Source organism: Hyperolius riggenbachi, chromosome 4 (assembly GCF_040937935.1).
Source record: "Hyperolius riggenbachi isolate aHypRig1 chromosome 4, aHypRig1.pri, whole genome shotgun sequence".
Taxonomy (NCBI): Eukaryota; Metazoa; Chordata; class Amphibia; order Anura; family Hyperoliidae; genus Hyperolius; species Hyperolius riggenbachi.
Genome location: NC_090649.1, coordinates 275,274,034 through 275,296,071, shown reverse-complemented (window position 1 = coordinate 275,296,071; position 22,038 = coordinate 275,274,034). Strand labels below are relative to the sequence as shown.

At 40.9% G+C, this 22,038-nt stretch overlaps 1 protein-coding gene across 4 annotated transcripts in view; it reads left to right on the top strand.

The window, feature by feature from the left end:
* Window positions 1–22,038, top strand: part of FIG4 (FIG4 phosphoinositide 5-phosphatase) — a 576,719-nt gene that overhangs the window by 451,569 nt on the left and 103,112 nt on the right. For all 4 annotated transcript variants that reach the window (XM_068231289.1, XM_068231287.1, XM_068231288.1 and 1 more), the window contains 2 exons: window positions 3,919–4,001; window positions 9,072–9,158. In XM_068231289.1, coding sequence (XP_068087390.1) covers window positions 3,919–4,001; window positions 9,072–9,158 — 170 coding nt within the window. The remainder of the gene's footprint in view (window positions 1–3,918; window positions 4,002–9,071; window positions 9,159–22,038) is intronic.

The window sequence follows — 22,038 nt, the reverse complement described above, 5'->3', positions numbered from 1 at the left end:
TGTTAGGCATTAGGAGTGGAGGATTAGTGTTAGGCATTAGGAGTGGAGGGTTAGTGTTAGGCATTAGGAGTGGAGGGTTAGTGTTGGACATTAGGAGTGGAGGGTTAGTGTTGGACATTAGGAGTGAAGGGTTAGTGTTAGGCATTAGGAGTGGAGGGTTAGTGTTAGGCATTAGGAGTGGAGGGTTAGTGTTAGGCATTAGGAGTGGAAGGTTTGTGTTGGACATTAGGGGCTCGATTCACCAAGCGGTGCAAAGTGTTAGCACCGTGGTGAAAAGGCCCTTATCACGCCTAAACTCAGTTTAGGCATGATAAGAAGGGCTTCGCGCGAAGTTACCGCGCGTACGCGCGCAGCACCCGACGCTTCGCGCGAAGCTCCCATTAAACCCTATGGGACTTTGCGCGCGCTCTCACGCGCGTACGCGCGAACGCGCGTTCGCGCGGTAACTTCGCGCGAAGAGCAGGAAAAAGCGGTGATAACTCAGTGGTGAAAAGGTCATCACGCCTAAAGTCCTTTAGGCGTGATAACTGAGTTATCACCGCTTGGTGAATCGAGGCCTAGGAGTGGAGGGTTAGTGTTAGGCATTAGGAGTGGAGGGTTAGTGTTAGGCATTAGGAGTGGAGGGTTAGTGTTAGGCATTAGGAGTGGAGGGTTAGTGTAGGACATTAGGAGTGGAGGGTTAGTGTTAGGCATTAGGAGTGGAGGGTTAGTGTTAGGCATTAGGAGTGGAGGGTTAGTGTTGGGCATTAGGAGTGGAGGGTTAGTGTTAGGCATTAGGAGTGGTGTTAGGCATTAGGAGTGGAGGTTTAGTGTTGGACATTTGGTGTGGAGGTTTAGTGTTGGGCATTAGGTGTGGAGGGTTAGTGTTAGGCATTAGGAGTGGAGGGTTAGTGTTAGGCATTAGGAGTGGAGGGTTAGTGTTAGGCATTAGAAGTGGAGGGTTAGTGTTGGACATTAGGAGTGGAGGGTTAGTGTTGGACATTAGGAGTGGAGGGTTAGTGTTAGGCATTAGGAGTGGAGGGTTAGTGTTAGGCATTAGGAGTGGAGGGTTAGTGTTAGGCATTAGGAGTGGAGGGTTAGTGTTGGACATTAGGAGTGGAGGGTTAGTGTTGGACATTAGGAGTGGAGGGTTAATGTTAGGCATTAGGAGTGGAGGGTTAGTGTTAGGTATTAGGAGTGGAGGGTTAGTGTTAGGCATTAGGAGTGGAGGGTTCGTGTTAGGCATTAGGAGTGGAGGGTTAGTGTTAGGCATTAGGAGTGGAGGGTTAGCGTTAGGCATTAGGAGTGGAGGGTTAGTGTTGGACATTAGGAGTGGAGGGTTAGTGTTGGACATTAGGAGTGGAGGGTTAGTGTTAGGCATTAGGAGTGGAGGGTTAGTGTTAGGCATTAGGAGTGGAGGGTTAGTGTTGGACATTAGGAGTGGAGGGTTAGTGTTGGACATTAGGAGTGGAGGGTTAGTGTTGGACATTAGGAGTGGAGGGGTAGTGTTAGGCATTAGGAGTGGAGGGTTAGTGTTAGGCATTAGGAGTGGAGGGTTAGTGTTAGGCATTAGGAGTGGAGGGTTAGTGTTAGGCATTAGGAGTGGAGGGTTAGTGTTAGGCATTAGAAGTGGGGGCTAGTGATATGTATTAAAAGTGTGTGTGTGTGTGTGGGGGGGGGGGGGGTTAGTGTTAGGTATTAAAAGTGGAGGGTTAGTGTTAGACATTAGGAGTGGAGACTTAGTGATAGGCATTGGAAGTGGGGGGGGGGGGGGGTAGTGCTAGGCATTAGGAGTGGAGGCTTAGTGATAGGCATTGGAAGTGGGGGTTAATGATAGGCATTGGAAGTGGGGGTTAATGATAGCCATTAGAAGTGGGGGGTAGTGTTAGGAATTAGGAGTGAAGGGTTAATGATAGACATTAGAATTGGAGGTGGGGGGGGGGGCGGTAGTGTTAGGCATTAGGAGTGGAGGGTTAGTTATAGACATGGTTGTGCTGCTACACGTACTCATTACTGCAGCCTTCTCCTGGGTTGTGTCTGGCAGTAGGGATGTCTGGTAAATGGTTGGGGAATTGCATGATTGCACAGGTCACAGGTGGGAACACCTACAAACCCTTTTTTTCAGCAAATGGAGCACACAAGGTTTATTCTGTAATACAGCAGTGTTGTCTATGCTTTTTGTTGATTTAACAAATCAGGTCCTTAAACTCATATCTGATTTAGAATTTCAACTGCTGATGGCTGATGAAGGCCAAAACTGCCTGAAAGCTCTGCATGCAAGTTGGATTTTTTTACTTTGTAAAAATAAGCCATAGGTGTCCTTTTACCAGTCATTTCTGAATTCTGGATATGTACCAGGCTTACAAAGTTACAGAGTACCCAGCAAGCTCATGGTGAACAAGAACTCCCAGGAGTGTGTAAGGGTCTAAAGGAGACCGAAAAGCCCTCTTACGAAGATGATAGAAAACAGAAGTTTCCTTTCTTAAAACAGGAAGTATTTACAATTATTCAGGTAGGAAGTGAGCTCTGGGATTTCTCTCAGTGCATCACTGCTGAATATGCAAATCATCTATTTGATGTCCCTAAAAGCTAGACACATCTTCAGAACCACTAGAATGCAATGATGGTGTCAGCTTGTTAATGTTACAGAGCCACACTAATCCAACATGCATACAGAGTGTTTCGTCATCATCAGTGCATGGCATGGATTATTGTGGCTCTGTGGAGTAGGACTTGAAACACCTAAAGTAGCAAACTTACTTACTACTCTATATGGGCTCTCGGTGTTCCTATTTTTTTCTTTAGTCTACAAGTTAATTGGATGTAATGTATTCCACTACCACACTAGCAGATGTACACACCTTGAAACAGTAAGATCGCCTTCTAGAAGGTGTAGTTAGGGTCACTGGAGGGGGAGATCATTATCGGCCTTAACTGATAACCACCACCAGAGGGGATCCTAATGTAACTTGGGAGGGAGGAACCACAAAAGTATAAAACGCCTAAAACAGTTTAAAAAAAGAAAAGGAAATTACCTCAAGATGACATATAGTATAGGTAGAAAAAAGATGTAGTTTATTTGTACCCCCCCCCCCCCAGAAAAAAAACCCCGCGTTTCACCGAGTCACTTGCACACGTCAATGAATAGTGTGTCTTAGGGCAAGTATGCTTGGAGCATTTGTTGTTGACCCTGCCCTTGTTTTTATTCTTTTTTTTTTGGGTGCCACCCTCCCTCTGACTGTAAACCTAGTACCAGACTTCGCTGAAGCAAACTTGTCTGTTGGTCACTCTCTCTGGTTGTGACCAGCTAATTACCTTGCATTTTTAAAAGGGTTGATAAGCTACATAAGCTACATTGTACAACCAGTCATGCAAAACAGAGATGTTAATTCAAATATGTCAATACGTGCACAATGACATTTACATTCACTAAACAAATTGCATTTTTTTGCCTTGCTTGGTAATGAATTTGGCAGCCTTCTGTACACCATTCAGTGTACTGTTGCTGTGCTTAGAAGGAGGCATAGTTTAAATAATTTAGAATGTCTACAAAATTGTTCAGACTGCAATATTACACCTTTAATAATAAACTTGTACAGATGGCATACAGCATTTATTTGATGTATCACCTTTTAAGAAAAGTTGAATTCCTTTGCATAAACACCTTCTCTGTTTTTTTTGTTTTTGTTTTTTTTTATAAATATTTGTTTATAAACCATTCAATATGGATAATATGAAAGAATGGAAAACCAAAAGAGTTGCAAATACTTTTCATATTGCTGCAGAATAAAGTCTGGCTGAACACAGATAATAGGTTGATGCATATGCATATATAAATACAGTAAGATGCCTTTGTATGTGTTAAACAACAGGTTTAAGCTTCTTTTTCTACTTAACAGTGGCTCATTAATAACATGTGAGTATTTTCTTTTCTTGTAGATGACATCTCAGTCAACAAAAGAAGCATACGGTATTAATTTTTCAGAGGCTCCTTCAGATACCGATTTACAAATATACACAAGGTAATGATTTATCAAGCCATAGACACCTAGGCCCATATACAATTAAAGTGACACTGAAGCTGAAAAAAAAACTTATGATATAATGAATTGTATGTGTAGTAGGGATAATTAATAGAACTTTAGTAGCAAAGAAAGAGTCTTATATTTTTATTTTCAGTTATTATAGCATTTTGTTATAATATTGCATCATTCTCTAATATTTGCTGTTTACAAGCTACACTCTGCATTTTTAACTATGAAACAGAGCAGAGCTAATGACCCTTTGACCCCCCCTACAGCAAAATCTTTTTTGAAGTTCTTTCACTGTTTCTTTGATATATATATGCTTCAGAAAACAGCACTTAGCTCTCTGACTAAATTAGTCAGAGAGCTCAGAAGAAGCTCTTTTGTGTAGATAACAACTGGAGTTTCTTAACTCTTCCTCTACTGGAACAATATGAGACTCATTGTAAGGGTTGCATACAAGTCATGCATTGCACACCCAGCATAACACACTTCATGCGCATACATGCATGCCGCAACCAAATGGGAATGTCACTATTCAAGAAATAACTGAAATACTGAGACAAGGAGTAAGTGAATGAGCGTTTATTAACCAAAAACATAAAGGAACATGACCAGCAATGTACATTAATCTCATGCACAGCAATGGCAAATAAATGCAACGATAAATCTCGTGCACAGCAATGGCAATAAATGCAAAGATATTCAGACATATACACAAGATAATGACTCTGCAGGGCAAATGTATTCAGTTGACATAGACATGCCATCCGGAGTGTATACAAGTAGATCTCTCTGCATAAGGAGTGATGCAGACAACCCAATGTATATATATAATTGTGTGCACACAGACCCCGAAACCTGGTTAATACACACAGTAGATATTTACAAATATATACGAGATACATACACAGTCACACAAGGAGCAGCTAACGGGCAGGCAAACATGACCCAGGATATCAAACCATACAATGTAGTCACTTAGGTAAAGAATCGTCCAGAGCAAAGCTAGAGGTCATAGCAAGAACACAGGATAAACAGGACACAAGATACAAGGGCTGGTAACTTGGGCTAGGAGGGCCAGAACACAGATACGATGAGCTAGCACTGGAGTAGTGCTCAGGCTTGGCTTATATCCTTGTGCAGAGCCATCAAGTGATCATCCAAATCTCCTCCAAACAATAATCTATAGAGGATAACAAGTTTTGGAAGAGCGAGCGCTCTACTGGCAGGTGGAGAAACAACATGATTCAAGATAAGTTTATACTGACATCTGCTGGTGAAGAGAGGAAGTTTATGAAGCATATTCACAGAGATGTCACCAGCATAGGCAGAGCCTGACACTCCTATCTGTGCTACTAATGTTCTATTTCTTAGCTGTACTACACACACAGGTCATTATATCATACGTTTATTTTTACTTCCTAGGAGATGTTTCAACTTTTTTTTAAAACAACATCTCAGCACTTTGCAATTGAAAAAGTACCAAAAATTAGGTGAAAAGTACTATCAAAATTATTTTGCATATTTTCTTAAATTCTGGTGGTATAAAAGGCATTATATTAACAAGGTGTGAAAATATCACTTAGGAGAAAACACAGGAGAAAAATGTAATTGCATGTGGGCCATAATATAACTATTAAGCTAGGCATGCATTTATCGATTTGTTCAGTCAATACAATCACTTAGATTAAACCTGCTGGAAATATATTGCACCCAGTATATGAGAACAATTAACTTTGGATCAGTTTTAGTAAGTTTATTATCAAAAGTATGATTGGAGATGATGGAAAATCCCCTCATGTGCTTAGGGTTAGGTATTCCATTGAGTAAGGCCTCTTTCACTTGGGAGGCTGAAGGCGGTAAAATCACTGCCTGTCAGCTGCTCCCATGCACAAACTGGGTGCTTACTGGCGCTCTGAACTGGTGGTGATAAAGAGCAGGCTCCCCATGGAGTCACATCTGAGCGCTGCTGTGCTCAGGCATAACCACCAGGTAACACCACCACATGTCAAGAGATGGCATGTGTGGTGTTACAAACGCCTCCATTCGGCGGCAATTTAATTGCACCTGAATAGCGTAATGGCCGGCAGCCAAAGGGCTTAACTGCTTGACAAGTGTGCAGTTTAGCCTCTCATGTGAAAAAAGGAAATTATTGGCCTTGTATATCGGAATGTGGTCAAGCTGTGTATACCTAGCTGTATTGCATTAAAACAGATTGACAGGATGTGTTTAGTCATTGCTCTGTGTGCAACTTGCTAAATTATTCAGGACAGTGCTTATTTTATCATTATTCTTATTTGGGGTTTTTATCAAAAGCAATGCTGAATCTATGTTTAGACCTCAACTGCACAATATAATTGTTGTTTTAGTTTTGTATGTTGCAGTAAGATGTTAGAACCTTTTGGAGTTTTATATTGCTTACTGTGTTACCATTTGAGAAAATGTTCTACGCTTCCTGACCATACAAGAACTGGGTAAATCTCTCCAACAGTGGCACAGTGTTACAGATTACCCAGCAAGCTCACGGTGAACCAGAACTCCTAGGGAGAACTCGAGGGACAACAAAAGGATGATTTGCATGTTCAGCAGTGATGCATTGTAGGAGACCTCATATGCTCTCTCCAACCTAAATAATCGCAAATGCCTTCTGTTTTAAGAAGTCTAATTTTTATTCTCCAACTGGAGCAGAGACAGCAGTTAAGTTAACCCTTTGGGAATACATATTTACAATAGAAAAGAAGAACTTGGTGGAAGGGTAATGATTAAAGCTCAATGTAAAACACTGTCCCATGAGCTTTTACATATGTTTTTCTTACTACAGGTAGTCCCCGGCTAACGAACGAGATAGGGATTGTAGGTTCGTTCTTAACCTGAATCTGTTCTTAAGTCAGAACATTGTGCCATCTCTGTCCCCTGTACCTCCTCTGTGCCTCCAGTGTCCCCCTCTGTGTCACCTCTGTCCCCTGTACCTGTTTATACAATTTTAAAAGCCATTTTTTCTTTGATTTATCAAAATCGATTTTCTCAAAAACTACAAGTCCAATTTGAAAAAAAAAATTGACTTGTTTCCATGGAAACAGAGAATCCATGCCGTTCGTATGGGCAGGGCGTTCGTAAGTCGGGGACTACCTGTATAAATTTAGTTTGCATCTACAGTCAGGTCCATAAATATTAGGACATCGACACAATTCTAACATTTTTGGCTCTATACACAACCACAATGGATTTGAAATGAAGCCGAATAGCATTTGCTTTAACTGCAGACTGTCAGCTTTAATTTGAGGTATTTATATCCAAATCAGGTGTAAGAATTACAACAGTTTGCATATGTGCCTCCCACCTGTCAAAGGAACAAAAGTAATAGGACAGAAACATAATCATAAATCAAACTTTCACTGTTTAATACTTGGTTGCAAATCCTTTACAGTGAATTACTGCCTGAAGTCTGGAATGCATTGACATCACCAGACGCTGGGTTTCATCCCTAGTGATGCTCTGCCAGGCCTCTACTGCAACTGTCTTCAGCTCCTGCTTGTTCTTGGGGCATTTTCCCTTCAGTTTTGTCTTCAGCAAGTGAAATGCATGGTCAGTCAGATTCAGGTCAGGTGATTGACTTGCCCATCTTATAAAATTCCACTTCTTTCACTTCAAAAACTCTTAAGTTGTCCCATTACTTTTGGTCCCTTAAGAAGTGGGAGGCACATATGTAAACTGTTGTAATTCCTACACCGTTCACCTGATTTGGATGTAAATACCCTCAAATTAAAGCTGACAGTATGTAGTTAAAGCACATCGTGTTTGTTTCATTTTAAATCTATTGTGGCTGTGTATAGAGCCAAAAATGTTAGAATTGTATAGACTATGTTTAAAGGACAACTGTAGTGAGAAGTATATGGAGACTGCCATCTGTATTGCCTTTTAAGCAATACCAGTTGCCTGGCTATCCTGCTGATCCTCTCCCTCTAATACTTTTAGCCATAGACCCTGAACAAGCAAGCATAAGATCAGGTGTTTCTGACATTTTTGTGAGATCTGATAAGATTGGCTACATGCTTGTTTCTGGTGTGATTCAAACACTACTGCAGGCAGATAAACCAGCGGGGCTTCCAGGCAACCAGTATTGATTAAAAGGAAATAAATATGGCAGCCTCCATATACCTCTCAATACAGTTGTCCTTTAAATACATTTTGCTGGTGGAGAAATAAACCCGGCTGGGTAATCTGACTGCTACTAGCCGAATCAGCAGTTCTAGAAGAGTATTAACCACTTGCCGACCGCATACTCATACCGTGCGGCAGCAAAGTGGTAGCTGGAGGACCAGCGACGCACATCTGCGTCGCCAGGTGCCTCCCTAATTAATCAGGAAAGGCCTCTCGCGCGAGTGGCCGTTTCCTGTTAGATCACGGAGCGGGTCTCCATGAATAGCCTGCGAGCCGCTGATCGCGGCTCGCAGACTAAATGTAAACGCAGGAGACGTTTGTCTCCTTTGTTTACATTGAACGGCGCTGCTGCGCAGCAGCGCCATAAGGCAGATCGGCGATCCCTGGCCAATCAGCGGCCGGGGATCACCGCCTTGTGACAGAGGACATCCTGTCACTGGCTGCACAGGACGGATAGCGTCCTGTGCAGCCCCGATCACCAGAGGGGAGAGGTAGGAGAGGGAGGGGGGGAATTTCGCTGTGGAGGGGGGCTTTGAGGTGCCCCCCCGCAACACCGAGGCAGGCAGGAGAGATCAGACCCCCCCTGCACATCATCCCCATAGGGGGGAAAAAAGGGGGCGATCTGATTGCTCTGTCTGCACCCTGATCTGTGCTGGGGGGCTGCAGAGCCCACCCAGCACAATCATAAAAAACAGTGCTGGTCCTTAAGGGGGGGGGGGGTAAAGGCTGGGTCCTCAAGTGGTTAAAATACCATAGACTATTGTACTATGCACATTCCAGAATCTATTATTATGCTAATCATATAAATGTGTACTGGATAGGATGTGTTTTTCTGGTACTATAAATTTAGGTTTTTGGATTTATTTTGACAAATTCATGCTAATAATGTTTTTATGCTTTCAGCTTTATGCATTTGGGACTCTGTCAACAGAGACAGGACAGAAGAAATGACAAGCGCTCCCCGTGGCCCATAGACACCACTGCAAAACTGTAAGTATTTCTCTTGTTATGTCTTTCCTCCATTGATAAGGGACAATCACAAAGATGCTTTAACCATGTTATGAATCCTCTTTCTTCAATGATGTTAAATTTCAATAGTTGGAAGTCCTTAGTGCATGTCTGTATGCCTCAGGTTGCACAACTGACGTGTGAGTTGGGAACATAATGTGCTTTTGGCAGGTATGGCCAGCTGTGAGCAAGCCAGAATTGAGCAGGTGCCTCACTGAGACTTGGTGAAACACTTTCTCATCTTCACATTGATTGCTAGAGCACCTGCTACAGTTATTTTCCTGATTCAGCCAACATGCATAAGCAGCACTTGCACAGTATTACGATCTTTCCCTTTTCTGTATAAGGTAAGGCGGTATTTGCCTGGAGATGTTCTAAGCAAGTATGAGGACAAATGAATTTGATAATTGGAAGTGCTAAATTATGCACCCTAGTTAAGATCAAACAGCCTTATTTTCACCTCATCACTATAAGCAGTCTTGGCGTTTGCAGCATCATGAAACAGGCCTTATGCAGGTCACCTTTTCACTGCTGTCCTTTAGAGTCACAATCTAACTGAGCTTTTATTTAGAAAATATGTCAGTTATCCTAATTAATTTAATTAGAGGTAATTATAAGACAGCGGTGTGCGCATTTGGAAGATATTTTTCATGAATAAAAATCAATGGGTCTGTGCTATAAAGAGAGATTCTCTATGTCTTGATTACTTCAAAGTCCAACAAATTTAATAGAATTTAAAAATAGACATTTTCATTAATCTGATTTTATATTTGAACTGAAAAAGTGCAGAATTATTTGTTTTTCCTATTCATATCATAAGGTCGATTGGGTATAAACTTACAGCTTCCACCACAGTAAGCCATAGGATTATGCTAATCAAAGGGTCCTAGGTTACACCTAAAGTTCCGTGCACACAATGCACTAAGCTCGGCCGAGGTTGCCGCTAAAGACCACATATGCCAAGAATCTAGTGTGTGCATGATGAACCTGACATGTTACTGAGGGATCTGGCATGTAAGATCATCTCAACAAATGCTGCCTGATTGCATTGAGCTTTATCAAGCTCCACCCCCTCTGTCATGTGATGCACATCGGCCACCCGCTATAGTGGCAGAACTGTCTGTACAACCTTGTCTACAAAGTGCCATCTGTGGCTTATTCTTTTAAGGCGCCAAAGCCTTAGTAGCTGTCACCAGGATTGGATACAGTGGGTTGCAAAAGTATTCGGCCCCCTTGAAGTTTTCCACATTTTGTCATATTACTGCCACAAACATGAATCAATTTTCTTGGAATTCCACATGAAAGACCAACACAAAGTGGTGTACACTTGAGAAGTGGAAAGAAAATCATACATTATTCCAAACATGTTTTACAAATAAATAACTGCAAAGTGGTGTGTGCATAATTATTTGGCCCCCTTTGATCTGAGTGCAGTCAGTTGCCTAAAAGACATTGCTTGATGAGTGCTAATGACTAAATATAGTGCACCTGTGTGTAATCTAATGTCAGTACAAATACAGCTGCTCTGTGAGGGCCTCAGAGGTTGTCTAAGAGAATATTGGGAGCAACAACACCGTGAAGTCCAAAGAACACACAAGACAGGTCAGGGATCAAGTTATTGAGAAATTTAAAGCAAGCTTGGGCTACAAAAAGATTCCCAAAACCTTCAACATCCCACGGAGCACTGTTCAAGCGATCATTCAGAAATGGAAGGAGTATGGCACAACTGTACACCTACCAAGACAAGGCCATCTACCTAAACTCACAGGCCGAACAAGGAGAGCGCTGATCAGAAATGCAGTCAAGAGGCCCATGGTGACTCTGGACGAGCTGCAGAGATCTACAGCTCAGGTGGGAGACTCTGTCCATAGGACAACTATTAGTCATGCACTGTACAAAGTTGGCCTTTATGGAATAGTGGCAAGAAGAAAGGCATTGTTAACAGAAAGCATAAGAAGTCCTGTTTGCAGTTTGCCACAAGCCATGTGGGGGACACAGCAACCATGTGAAAGAAGGTGCTCTGGTCAGATAAGACCAAAATGGAACTTTTTGGCCAAAATGCAAAACGCTATGTGTGGCAGAAAACTAACACTGCACATCACTCTGAACATACCATCCCCACTGTCAAATATGGTGGTGGCAGCATCATGCTCGGGGGGTGCATCTCTTCAGTAGGGACAGGGAAGCTGGTCAGAGTTGATGGGAAGATGGATGGAGCCAAATACAGGGCAAACTTGGAAGAAAACCTCTTGGAGACTGCAAAAGACTTGAGACTGGGGCGGTGGTTCACCTTCCAGCAGGACAATGACCCTAAACATAAAGCCAGGGCAACAATGGAATGGTTTAAAACAAAACATATCTATGTGTTAGAATGGCCCAGTCAAAGTCCATATCTAAATCCAATCGAGAATCTGTGGCAAGATCTGAAAACTGCTGTTCACAAACGCTGTCCATCTAATCTGACTGAGCTGGAGCTGTTCAGTTTCAGTCTCTAGATGTGCAAAGCTGGTAGAGACATACCCTAAAAGACTGGCAGCTGTAATTGCAGCAAAAGGTAGTTCTACAAAGTATTGACTCAGGGGGCCGAATAATTACGCACACCCCACTTTGCAGTTATTGATTTGTAAAAAATGTTTGGAATGATGTATGATTTTCGATCCACTTCTCACATGTACACCACTTTGTATTGGTCTTTCACGTGGAATTCCAATAAAATTGATGCATATTTGTGGCAGTAATGTGACAAAATGTGGAAAACTTCAAGGGGGCCGAATACTTTTGCAACCCACTGTAGCTTTAGAAGCCTAGCTTAATTTTTTTTTCTGAACACACTTGGGCACTTCTGTGCATTTATGAGCTACGCATCAATTTTAACTTTTCTTCTCTAAGGAGGAAAAAAAAACATAAATATATATATATATATATATATATATACATATATATATATACATATATATATATATATGCTGCAGCAAATAACAAGACTGGGGTGCTACGTGCATGCTTTGTATAGAAATGCATTTGATTTGGTTTGTGCCGTATGTATATATATATATATATATATATATATATATATATATATATATATATATATATATATATATACATATATACATACACGGATGCACTGTCACCAGCCAGGGCAATAAACACCCTACTGTGAACCCAAGCCTCAACACAGTCTGTGTATGAAAATAATACTATGAATGCAAAAAGTCAAATTATGTACTTACCATTAAAAAGCAAATAAGTTTCCATGAAATTAATGCATTTATGAAGAATATGTATTTCCAGAACCGATCAAGAAACATACTTCTTTGTTGTTGTTTTCTTTTTTATAACTGTTAGATCGCCTGTGTTGTTGCATTAAATAGATACCATCACCATTTCACCAAATGAATCATGTTTCCATGACATTCTGCTAAATTGAGAGAAAAGTAGGGAACATTTATCAAGCAAGGCTATAACAGAGTCAGTCTTATCTGTGTTGCTAATCTGTCTTAGATGTTTATATTGTTGTTGCAGTGGATTATAAGTGCCAGGGTCACACATGCAGAAGAAGTATAGGAAAGCATCTGATACATAAGTAGCAAGTTGTTTTTCAGAAGCTAAGCAACAAACTTTGTTTCAACATTGCTTAATGAGGCCTGTGATTTAATCAAGTGAAAATGTATTAAACACTATGGTCTTCTCAATCAATTTCACTGTTAAGGCCATTTTAATGTAAACTGAGTATGGCATAAGGGCTGTGGGCATAGCTCTGTGTGTACCGCATTGTGCATCTGATTGATTATACAGGGTGGGCCATTTATATGGATACACATTAATAAAATGGGAATGGTTGGAGATATTAACTTCCTGTTTGTGGCACAGTAGTATATGCGTGGGGAGAAACTTTTCAAGATGGGTGGTGACCATGGCGGCCATTTTGAAGTCGGCCATTTTGAATCCAATTTTTGTTTTTTCAATAGGAAGAGTGTCATGTGACACATCAAACTTATTGGGAATTTCACATTGATTGGAAAAAGTTGTTCCTTTTTGCAAACCAAGCAGGTGGGGGGGGGGGGTGTAAGTGGTAAGCAGATTATAATTGATGTGGTAGCTGTGTAGCTTTGTGCACCAAGAAATACAAAGTTGAAGATGGCAGCATCAATATTCAATCAGATTTCTGCTGAAATGTTAGTGAATATTTAAAGGACAACCCATCGATAAAGAAGTTGGTTTTTTTTGTTTGTTTTGTTTTTTTTTTTGGTTTGTTTGTTTTTTTGTTTGTTTTTTTTAAATAATCTATTAGGATTCACATTACCACTAGTACCAGGGGCACTGTATTTATTACACCATTTCTTTCTGTCTGCTTTAAAATCATCCTTCACTCCTGACACAGCTCACAAATACTTCACTGTGTTCTCCTCACAGTATGCACAGAGGCTGAGGGGAAAAGCTGATCAGAGGAGGTAACGGGTAGCTACAGCGGGATGCGAAAGTTTGGGCAACCTTGTTAATTGTCATGATTTTCCTGAGTAAATTAATGTAAGAGTGAACAGAGGCGCCAGCAGGATAAAAGGTTCTAAAAGGCTTAAAATCCCTCAGGAGGTGGTGGTGGACTCGCCTTCCCGAAGCAGACAAGATACCGTCAGTTTTATAACAACAGGTTTATTAATATACTCCAAAACAAACAGTGCAACGCGTTTCACGGGTATGTTCCCACTTCCTCAGGCAATAAACAGATAGGAGTACACAGTATAGTCTCAAGGTCACGAAAAACGCCTCTGTAAACAGAGCGACTTTTAATCCTGAGTGAGGACAGGTCTAATCTCCTCACCTGCCTATACAGTGGTTACCTAGGAGGTAACCCACGTTTGTGAGTATATACATTATATACTTTTCATTTCCAACCCTTTGTTTTGCATACTACACTATATTGGGCTCTCGGTATTTCTTTTGTCTTTATCGTTCCTGAGTAAATTGTTGGTTGTTAGGATAAAAAATGTCAGTTAAATATATCATATAGAAGACATGCACAGTGATATTTGAGAAGTGAAATGAAGTTTATTGGATTTACAGAAAGTGTGCTATAATTGTTTTTTGTTTTTTTTCGTCAATCAAAAGTGTTTATTCGGATTTACAGAACAGTACAATAAAAAGTGTTCAAACAGTTACATCAGTATACAATAAGTATGTGCAATAATTGTTTAAACAAAATTAGGCAGGTGCATACATTTGGGCACCACAAAAAAAGAAATTAAATTAATATTTAGTAGGTCCTCCTTTTGCAGAAATGTCTGCCTCTAAACGCTTCCTGTAGGTTCCAATGAGAGTCTGGATTCTGGTTGAAGGTATTTTGGACCATTCCGCTTTACAAAACATCTCTAGTTCAATCAGGTTTGATGGCTTCCGAGCATGGACAGCTCTCTTTAACTCACACCCCAGATTTTCAATTATATTCAGGTCTGGGGTCTGAGATGGCCATTCCAGGACATTGTACTTGTTCCTCTGCATGAATGCCTAAGTGAAGCAGTGTTTAGGGTCATTGTCTTGTTGAAAGATCCAGCCCTGGTGCAGGTTCAACTTTGAAACTGATTCCTGGACATTGGTCTCCAGAATCTATTGATACTGAGTGGAATCCATGCTTCCCTCAACTTTGACAAGATTCCCAGTCCCTGCACTGGGCACAGAGCCCAACAGGATGATGTAACCACCACCATATTTTACTGTAGGTAGCAGGAGTTTTTCTTGGAATGCTGTGTTCTTTTTCCTCCATGCATAACGCCCCTTGTTGTGCCCAAATAACTCAATTTTAGATTCATCAGTCGACAGCACCTTATTTCAAAATGAAGCTGGCTTGTCCAAATGTGCTTTAGCATACCTCAAGCGGCTCTGTTTGTGCTGTGGGCAGAGAAAAGGCTTCCCCTGCATCACTCTCGCATACAGCATCTCTTTGCGTAAAGTGCGCAGAATCCACAGAATGGTTTGATTGATGCACAGTGACTCCATCTGCAGCAAGATGATGGTCAGGTCTTTGGTGCTGGTCTGTGGGTTGACTCTGTGGGCCTGATTCACAAAGCGGTGCTAACCCAGTTAGAGACTTTAGGCGTGATAACCATTTTTATCATGCCTAAACTCAGTTTAGGCATGTTAAGTTTAGGCATGATAAGTTTAGGCATGATAAGTTTAGATCGCATGCAAAGTCCCGCACGCAAAGCAGCGCCATTAAACTCTATGCAAAGTGCACTAGACTTTGCTAGCGCAAAACTTTTGATCAGCTGTGCACTGCGGTGCTAACCCAGTTGGTGCTTAAACTTATCATGCCTAAAAACTTATCACACCTAAACTTATCATGCCTAAACTTATCACACCTAAACTTATCACACCTAAACTTATCATGCCTAAACAGAGTTTAGGAGTGATAAAGGGCTTTTCACCAGGGTGCTAACTGTTAGCACCGCTTTGTGAATTAGGCCCTATGACTGTTCTCACCATTTGTCTCTTCAGTCTATCCAAGATTTTTCTTGGTCTGCCACTTCAAGCCTTTATTTGAACTGAGCCTGTGGTCTTCCATTTCCTCAATATGTTCCTAACTGGAAACAGACAGCTGAAATCTCTGAGACAGCTTTCTGTATCCTTCCCCTAAACCATGATAGTGAACAATCTTTGCCTTCAAGTCATTTGAGAGTTATTTTGATACCCCCATGTTGCTACTCTTCAGAGAAAATTAAAAGAGGAGGGAAACTTAAAATTGACCCCCTTAAATACTCTTTCTCATAATTAGATTCACCTGTATATGTAGGTCAGGGGTCACTGAGCTTACCAAGCCAATTTGAGTTCCAATAATTCGTTCTAAAGGTTTTGGAATCAATAAAATTACAACAGTGCCCACATTTATGCACCTGCCTAATTTTATTTAAACAATTATTGCACACTTTCTGTAAATCCAATAAACTTCATTTCACTTCTCAATCATCACTGTGTGTGTCTCCTATATGATATATTTAACTGACATTTTTTATCCCAACAACCAACGATGTACTCAGGAAAATCATGACAATTAACAAGGTTGCCCAAACTTTTGCATCCCACTGTAGATGTTCTGGAATATTGCTGTAATATTACTAGTAGTCAGGAAGATAACAGAGAAACATGTATATGTTATTGCCAGAACCCGAAGCCACTTCGGGTTCTGGCCGATCAAAACTAGAAGTGAACGGCAGATGCGGCCAATGTGCGAAATATCCTTTTACTGTGGACTTTGGCCAGCCAGAACGCGTTGTGGGTAAATGTGGCCGACCAAGTCCCGAAGTCCCACTCACCTCTCTCTACTGTCGCTTTACTTAGACCTCAGATCAGGGCGACCGGACCGGAGAAGCAGAGAGGGGCATATCAGTGCAGGACGCGAACATTTCAATGCGGAAGTGACATCATTGCTCACTTACACATGTGAACTGTACAGGACCGGGCAGGTAGCGTGCGCGCTGCTCTACCTCTCTCCGCCTCTCTGCACGCCCTGATCAGAGGTCTGTATGTAGCGCAGGCAGCCCCCAGCCATGCAAAGCACCCCCAGCCATGCAAAGTGCGGCAGAAAACTAACACTGCACATCACTCTGAACATACCATCCCCACTGTCAAATATGGTGGTGGCAGCATCATGCTCGGGGGGTGCATCTCTTCAGTAGGGACAGGGAAGCTGGTCAGAGTTGATGGGAAGATGGATGGAGCCAAATACAGGGCAAACTTGGAAGAAAACCTCTTGGAGACTGCAAAAGACTTGAGACTGGGGCGGTGGTTCACCTTCCAGCAGGACAATGACCCTAAACATAAAGCCAGGGCAACAATGGAATGGTTTAAAACAAAACATATCTATGTGTTAGAATGGCCCAGTCAAAGTCCATATCTAAATCCAATCGAGAATCTGTGGCAAGATCTGAAAACTGCTGTTCACAAACGCTGTCCATCTAATCTGACTGAGCTGGAGCTGTTCAGTTTCAGTCTCTAGATGTGCAAAGCTGGTAGAGACATACCCTAAAAGACTGGCAGCTGTAATTGCAGCAAAAGGTAGTTCTACAAAGTATTGACTCAGGGGGCCGAATAATTACGCACACCCCACTTTGCAGTTATTGATTTGTAAAAAATGTTTGGAATGATGTATGATTTTCGATCCACTTCTCACATGTACACCACTTTGTATTGGTCTTTCACGTGGAATTCCAATAAAATTGATGCATATTTGTGGCAGTAATGTGACAAAATGTGGAAAACTTCAAGGGGGCCGAATACTTTTGCAACCCACTGTAGCTTTAGAAGCCTAGCTTAATTTTTTTTTCTGAACACACTTGGGCACTTCTGTGCATTTATGAGCTACGCATCAATTTTAACTTTTCTTCTCTAAGGAGGAAAAAAAAACATAAATATATATATATATATATATATATATATACATATATATATATACATATATATATATATATGCTGCAGCAAATAACAAGACTGGGGTGCTACGTGCATGCTTTGTATAGAAATGCATTTGATTTGGTTTGTGCCGTATGTATATATATATATATATATATATATATATATATATATATATATATATATATATATATATATATATATACATATATACATACACGGATGCACTGTCACCAGCCAGGGCAATAAACACCCTACTGTGAACCCAAGCCTCAACACAGTCTGTGTATGAAAATAATACTATGAATGCAAAAAGTCAAATTATGTACTTACCATTAAAAAGCAAATAAGTTTCCATGAAATTAATGCATTTATGAAGAATATGTATTTCCAGAACCGATCAAGAAACATACTTCTTTGTTGTTGTTTTCTTTTTTATAACTGTTAGATCGCCTGTGTTGTTGCATTAAATAGATACCATCACCATTTCACCAAATGAATCATGTTTCCATGACATTCTGCTAAATTGAGAGAAAAGTAGGGAACATTTATCAAGCAAGGCTATAACAGAGTCAGTCTTATCTGTGTTGCTAATCTGTCTTAGATGTTTATATTGTTGTTGCAGTGGATTATAAGTGCCAGGGTCACACATGCAGAAGAAGTATAGGAAAGCATCTGATACATAAGTAGCAAGTTGTTTTTCAGAAGCTAAGCAACAAACTTTGTTTCAACATTGCTTAATGAGGCCTGTGATTTAATCAAGTGAAAATGTATTAAACACTATGGTCTTCTCAATCAATTTCACTGTTAAGGCCATTTTAATGTAAACTGAGTATGGCATAAGGGCTGTGGGCATAGCTCTGTGTGTACCGCATTGTGCATCTGATTGATTATACAGGGTGGGCCATTTATATGGATACACATTAATAAAATGGGAATGGTTGGAGATATTAACTTCCTGTTTGTGGCACAGTAGTATATGCGTGGGGAGAAACTTTTCAAGATGGGTGGTGACCATGGCGGCCATTTTGAAGTCGGCCATTTTGAATCCAATTTTTGTTTTTTCAATAGGAAGAGTGTCATGTGACACATCAAACTTATTGGGAATTTCACATTGATTGGAAAAAGTTGTTCCTTTTTGCAAACCAAGCAGGTGGGGGGGGGGGTGTAAGTGGTAAGCAGATTATAATTGATGTGGTAGCTGTGTAGCTTTGTGCACCAAGAAATACAAAGTTGAAGATGGCAGCATCAATATTCAATCAGATTTCTGCTGAAATGTTAGTGAATATTTAAAGGACAACCCATCGATAAAGAAGTTGGTTTTTTTTGTTTGTTTTGTTTTTTTTTTTGGTTTGTTTGTTTTTTTGTTTGTTTTTTTTAAATAATCTATTAGGATTCACATTACCACTAGTACCAGGGGCACTGTATTTATTACACCATTTCTTTCTGTCTGCTTTAAAATCATCCTTCACTCCTGACACAGCTCACAAATACTTCACTGTGTTCTCCTCACAGTATGCACAGAGGCTGAGGGGAAAAGCTGATCAGAGGAGGTAACGGGTAGCTACAGCGGGATGCGAAAGTTTGGGCAACCTTGTTAATTGTCATGATTTTCCTGAGTAAATTAATGTAAGAGTGAACAGAGGCGCCAGCAGGATAAAAGGTTCTAAAAGGCTTAAAATCCCTCAGGAGGTGGTGGTGGACTCGCCTTCCCGAAGCAGACAAGATACCGTCAGTTTTATAACAACAGGTTTATTAATATACTCCAAAACAAACAGTGCAACGCGTTTCACGGGTATGTTCCCACTTCCTCAGGCAATAAACAGATAGGAGTACACAGTATAGTCTCAAGGTCACGAAAAACGCCTCTGTAAACAGAGCGACTTTTAATCCTGAGTGAGGACAGGTCTAATCTCCTCACCTGCCTATACAGTGGTTACCTAGGAGGTAACCCACGTTTGTGAGTATATACATTATATACTTTTCATTTCCAACCCTTTGTTTTGCATACTACACTATATTGGGCTCTCGGTATTTCTTTTGTCTTTATCGTTCCTGAGTAAATTGTTGGTTGTTAGGATAAAAAATGTCAGTTAAATATATCATATAGAAGACATGCACAGTGATATTTGAGAAGTGAAATGAAGTTTATTGGATTTACAGAAAGTGTGCTATAATTGTTTTTTGTTTTTTTTCGTCAATCAAAAGTGTTTATTCGGATTTACAGAACAGTACAATAAAAAGTGTTCAAACAGTTACATCAGTATACAATAAGTATGTGCAATAATTGTTTAAACAAAATTAGGCAGGTGCATACATTTGGGCACCACAAAAAAAGAAATTAAATTAATATTTAGTAGGTCCTCCTTTTGCAGAAATGTCTGCCTCTAAACGCTTCCTGTAGGTTCCAATGAGAGTCTGGATTCTGGTTGAAGGTATTTTGGACCATTCCGCTTTACAAAACATCTCTAGTTCAATCAGGTTTGATGGCTTCCGAGCATGGACAGCTCTCTTTAACTCACACCCCAGATTTTCAATTATATTCAGGTCTGGGGTCTGAGATGGCCATTCCAGGACATTGTACTTGTTCCTCTGCATGAATGCCTAAGTGAAGCAGTGTTTAGGGTCATTGTCTTGTTGAAAGATCCAGCCCTGGTGCAGGTTCAACTTTGAAACTGATTCCTGGACATTGGTCTCCAGAATCTATTGATACTGAGTGGAATCCATGCTTCCCTCAACTTTGACAAGATTCCCAGTCCCTGCACTGGGCACAGAGCCCAACAGGATGATGTAACCACCACCATATTTTACTGTAGGTAGCAGGAGTTTTTCTTGGAATGCTGTGTTCTTTTTCCTCCATGCATAACGCCCCTTGTTGTGCCCAAATAACTCAATTTTAGATTCATCAGTCGACAGCACCTTATTTCAAAATGAAGCTGGCTTGTCCAAATGTGCTTTAGCATACCTCAAGCGGCTCTGTTTGTGCTGTGGGCAGAGAAAAGGCTTCCCCTGCATCACTCTCGCATACAGCATCTCTTTGCGTAAAGTGCGCAGAATCCACAGAATGGTTTGATTGATGCACAGTGACTCCATCTGCAGCAAGATGATGGTCAGGTCTTTGGTGCTGGTCTGTGGGTTGACTCTGTGGGCCTGATTCACAAAGCGGTGCTAACCCAGTTAGAGACTTTAGGCGTGATAACCATTTTTATCATGCCTAAACTCAGTTTAGGCATGTTAAGTTTAGGCATGATAAGTTTAGGCATGATAAGTTTAGATCGCATGCAAAGTCCCGCACGCAAAGCAGCGCCATTAAACTCTATGCAAAGTGCACTAGACTTTGCTAGCGCAAAACTTTTGATCAGCTGTGCACTGCGGTGCTAACCCAGTTGGTGCTTAAACTTATCATGCCTAAAAACTTATCACACCTAAACTTATCATGCCTAAACTTATCACACCTAAACTTATCACACCTAAACTTATCATGCCTAAACAGAGTTTAGGAGTGATAAAGGGCTTTTCACCAGGGTGCTAACTGTTAGCACCGCTTTGTGAATTAGGCCCTATGACTGTTCTCACCATTTGTCTCTTCAGTCTATCCAAGATTTTTCTTGGTCTGCCACTTCAAGCCTTTATTTGAACTGAGCCTGTGGTCTTCCATTTCCTCAATATGTTCCTAACTGGAAACAGACAGCTGAAATCTCTGAGACAGCTTTCTGTATCCTTCCCCTAAACCATGATAGTGAACAATCTTTGCCTTCAAGTCATTTGAGAGTTATTTTGATACCCCCATGTTGCTACTCTTCAGAGAAAATTAAAAGAGGAGGGAAACTTAAAATTGACCCCCTTAAATACTCTTTCTCATAATTAGATTCACCTGTATATGTAGGTCAGGGGTCACTGAGCTTACCAAGCCAATTTGAGTTCCAATAATTCGTTCTAAAGGTTTTGGAATCAATAAAATTACAACAGTGCCCACATTTATGCACCTGCCTAATTTTATTTAAACAATTATTGCACACTTTCTGTAAATCCAATAAACTTCATTTCACTTCTCAATCATCACTGTGTGTGTCTCCTATATGATATATTTAACTGACATTTTTTATCCCAACAACCAACGATGTACTCAGGAAAATCATGACAATTAACAAGGTTGCCCAAACTTTTGCATCCCACTGTAGATGTTCTGGAATATTGCTGTAATATTACTAGTAGTCAGGAAGATAACAGAGAAACATGTATATGTTATTGCCAGAACCCGAAGCCACTTCGGGTTCTGGCCGATCAAAACTAGAAGTGAACGGCAGATGCGGCCAATGTGCGAAATATCCTTTTACTGTGGACTTTGGCCAGCCAGAACGCGTTGTGGGTAAATGTGGCCGACCAAGTCCCGAAGTCCCACTCACCTCTCTCTACTGTCGCTTTACTTAGACCTCAGATCAGGGCGACCGGACCGGAG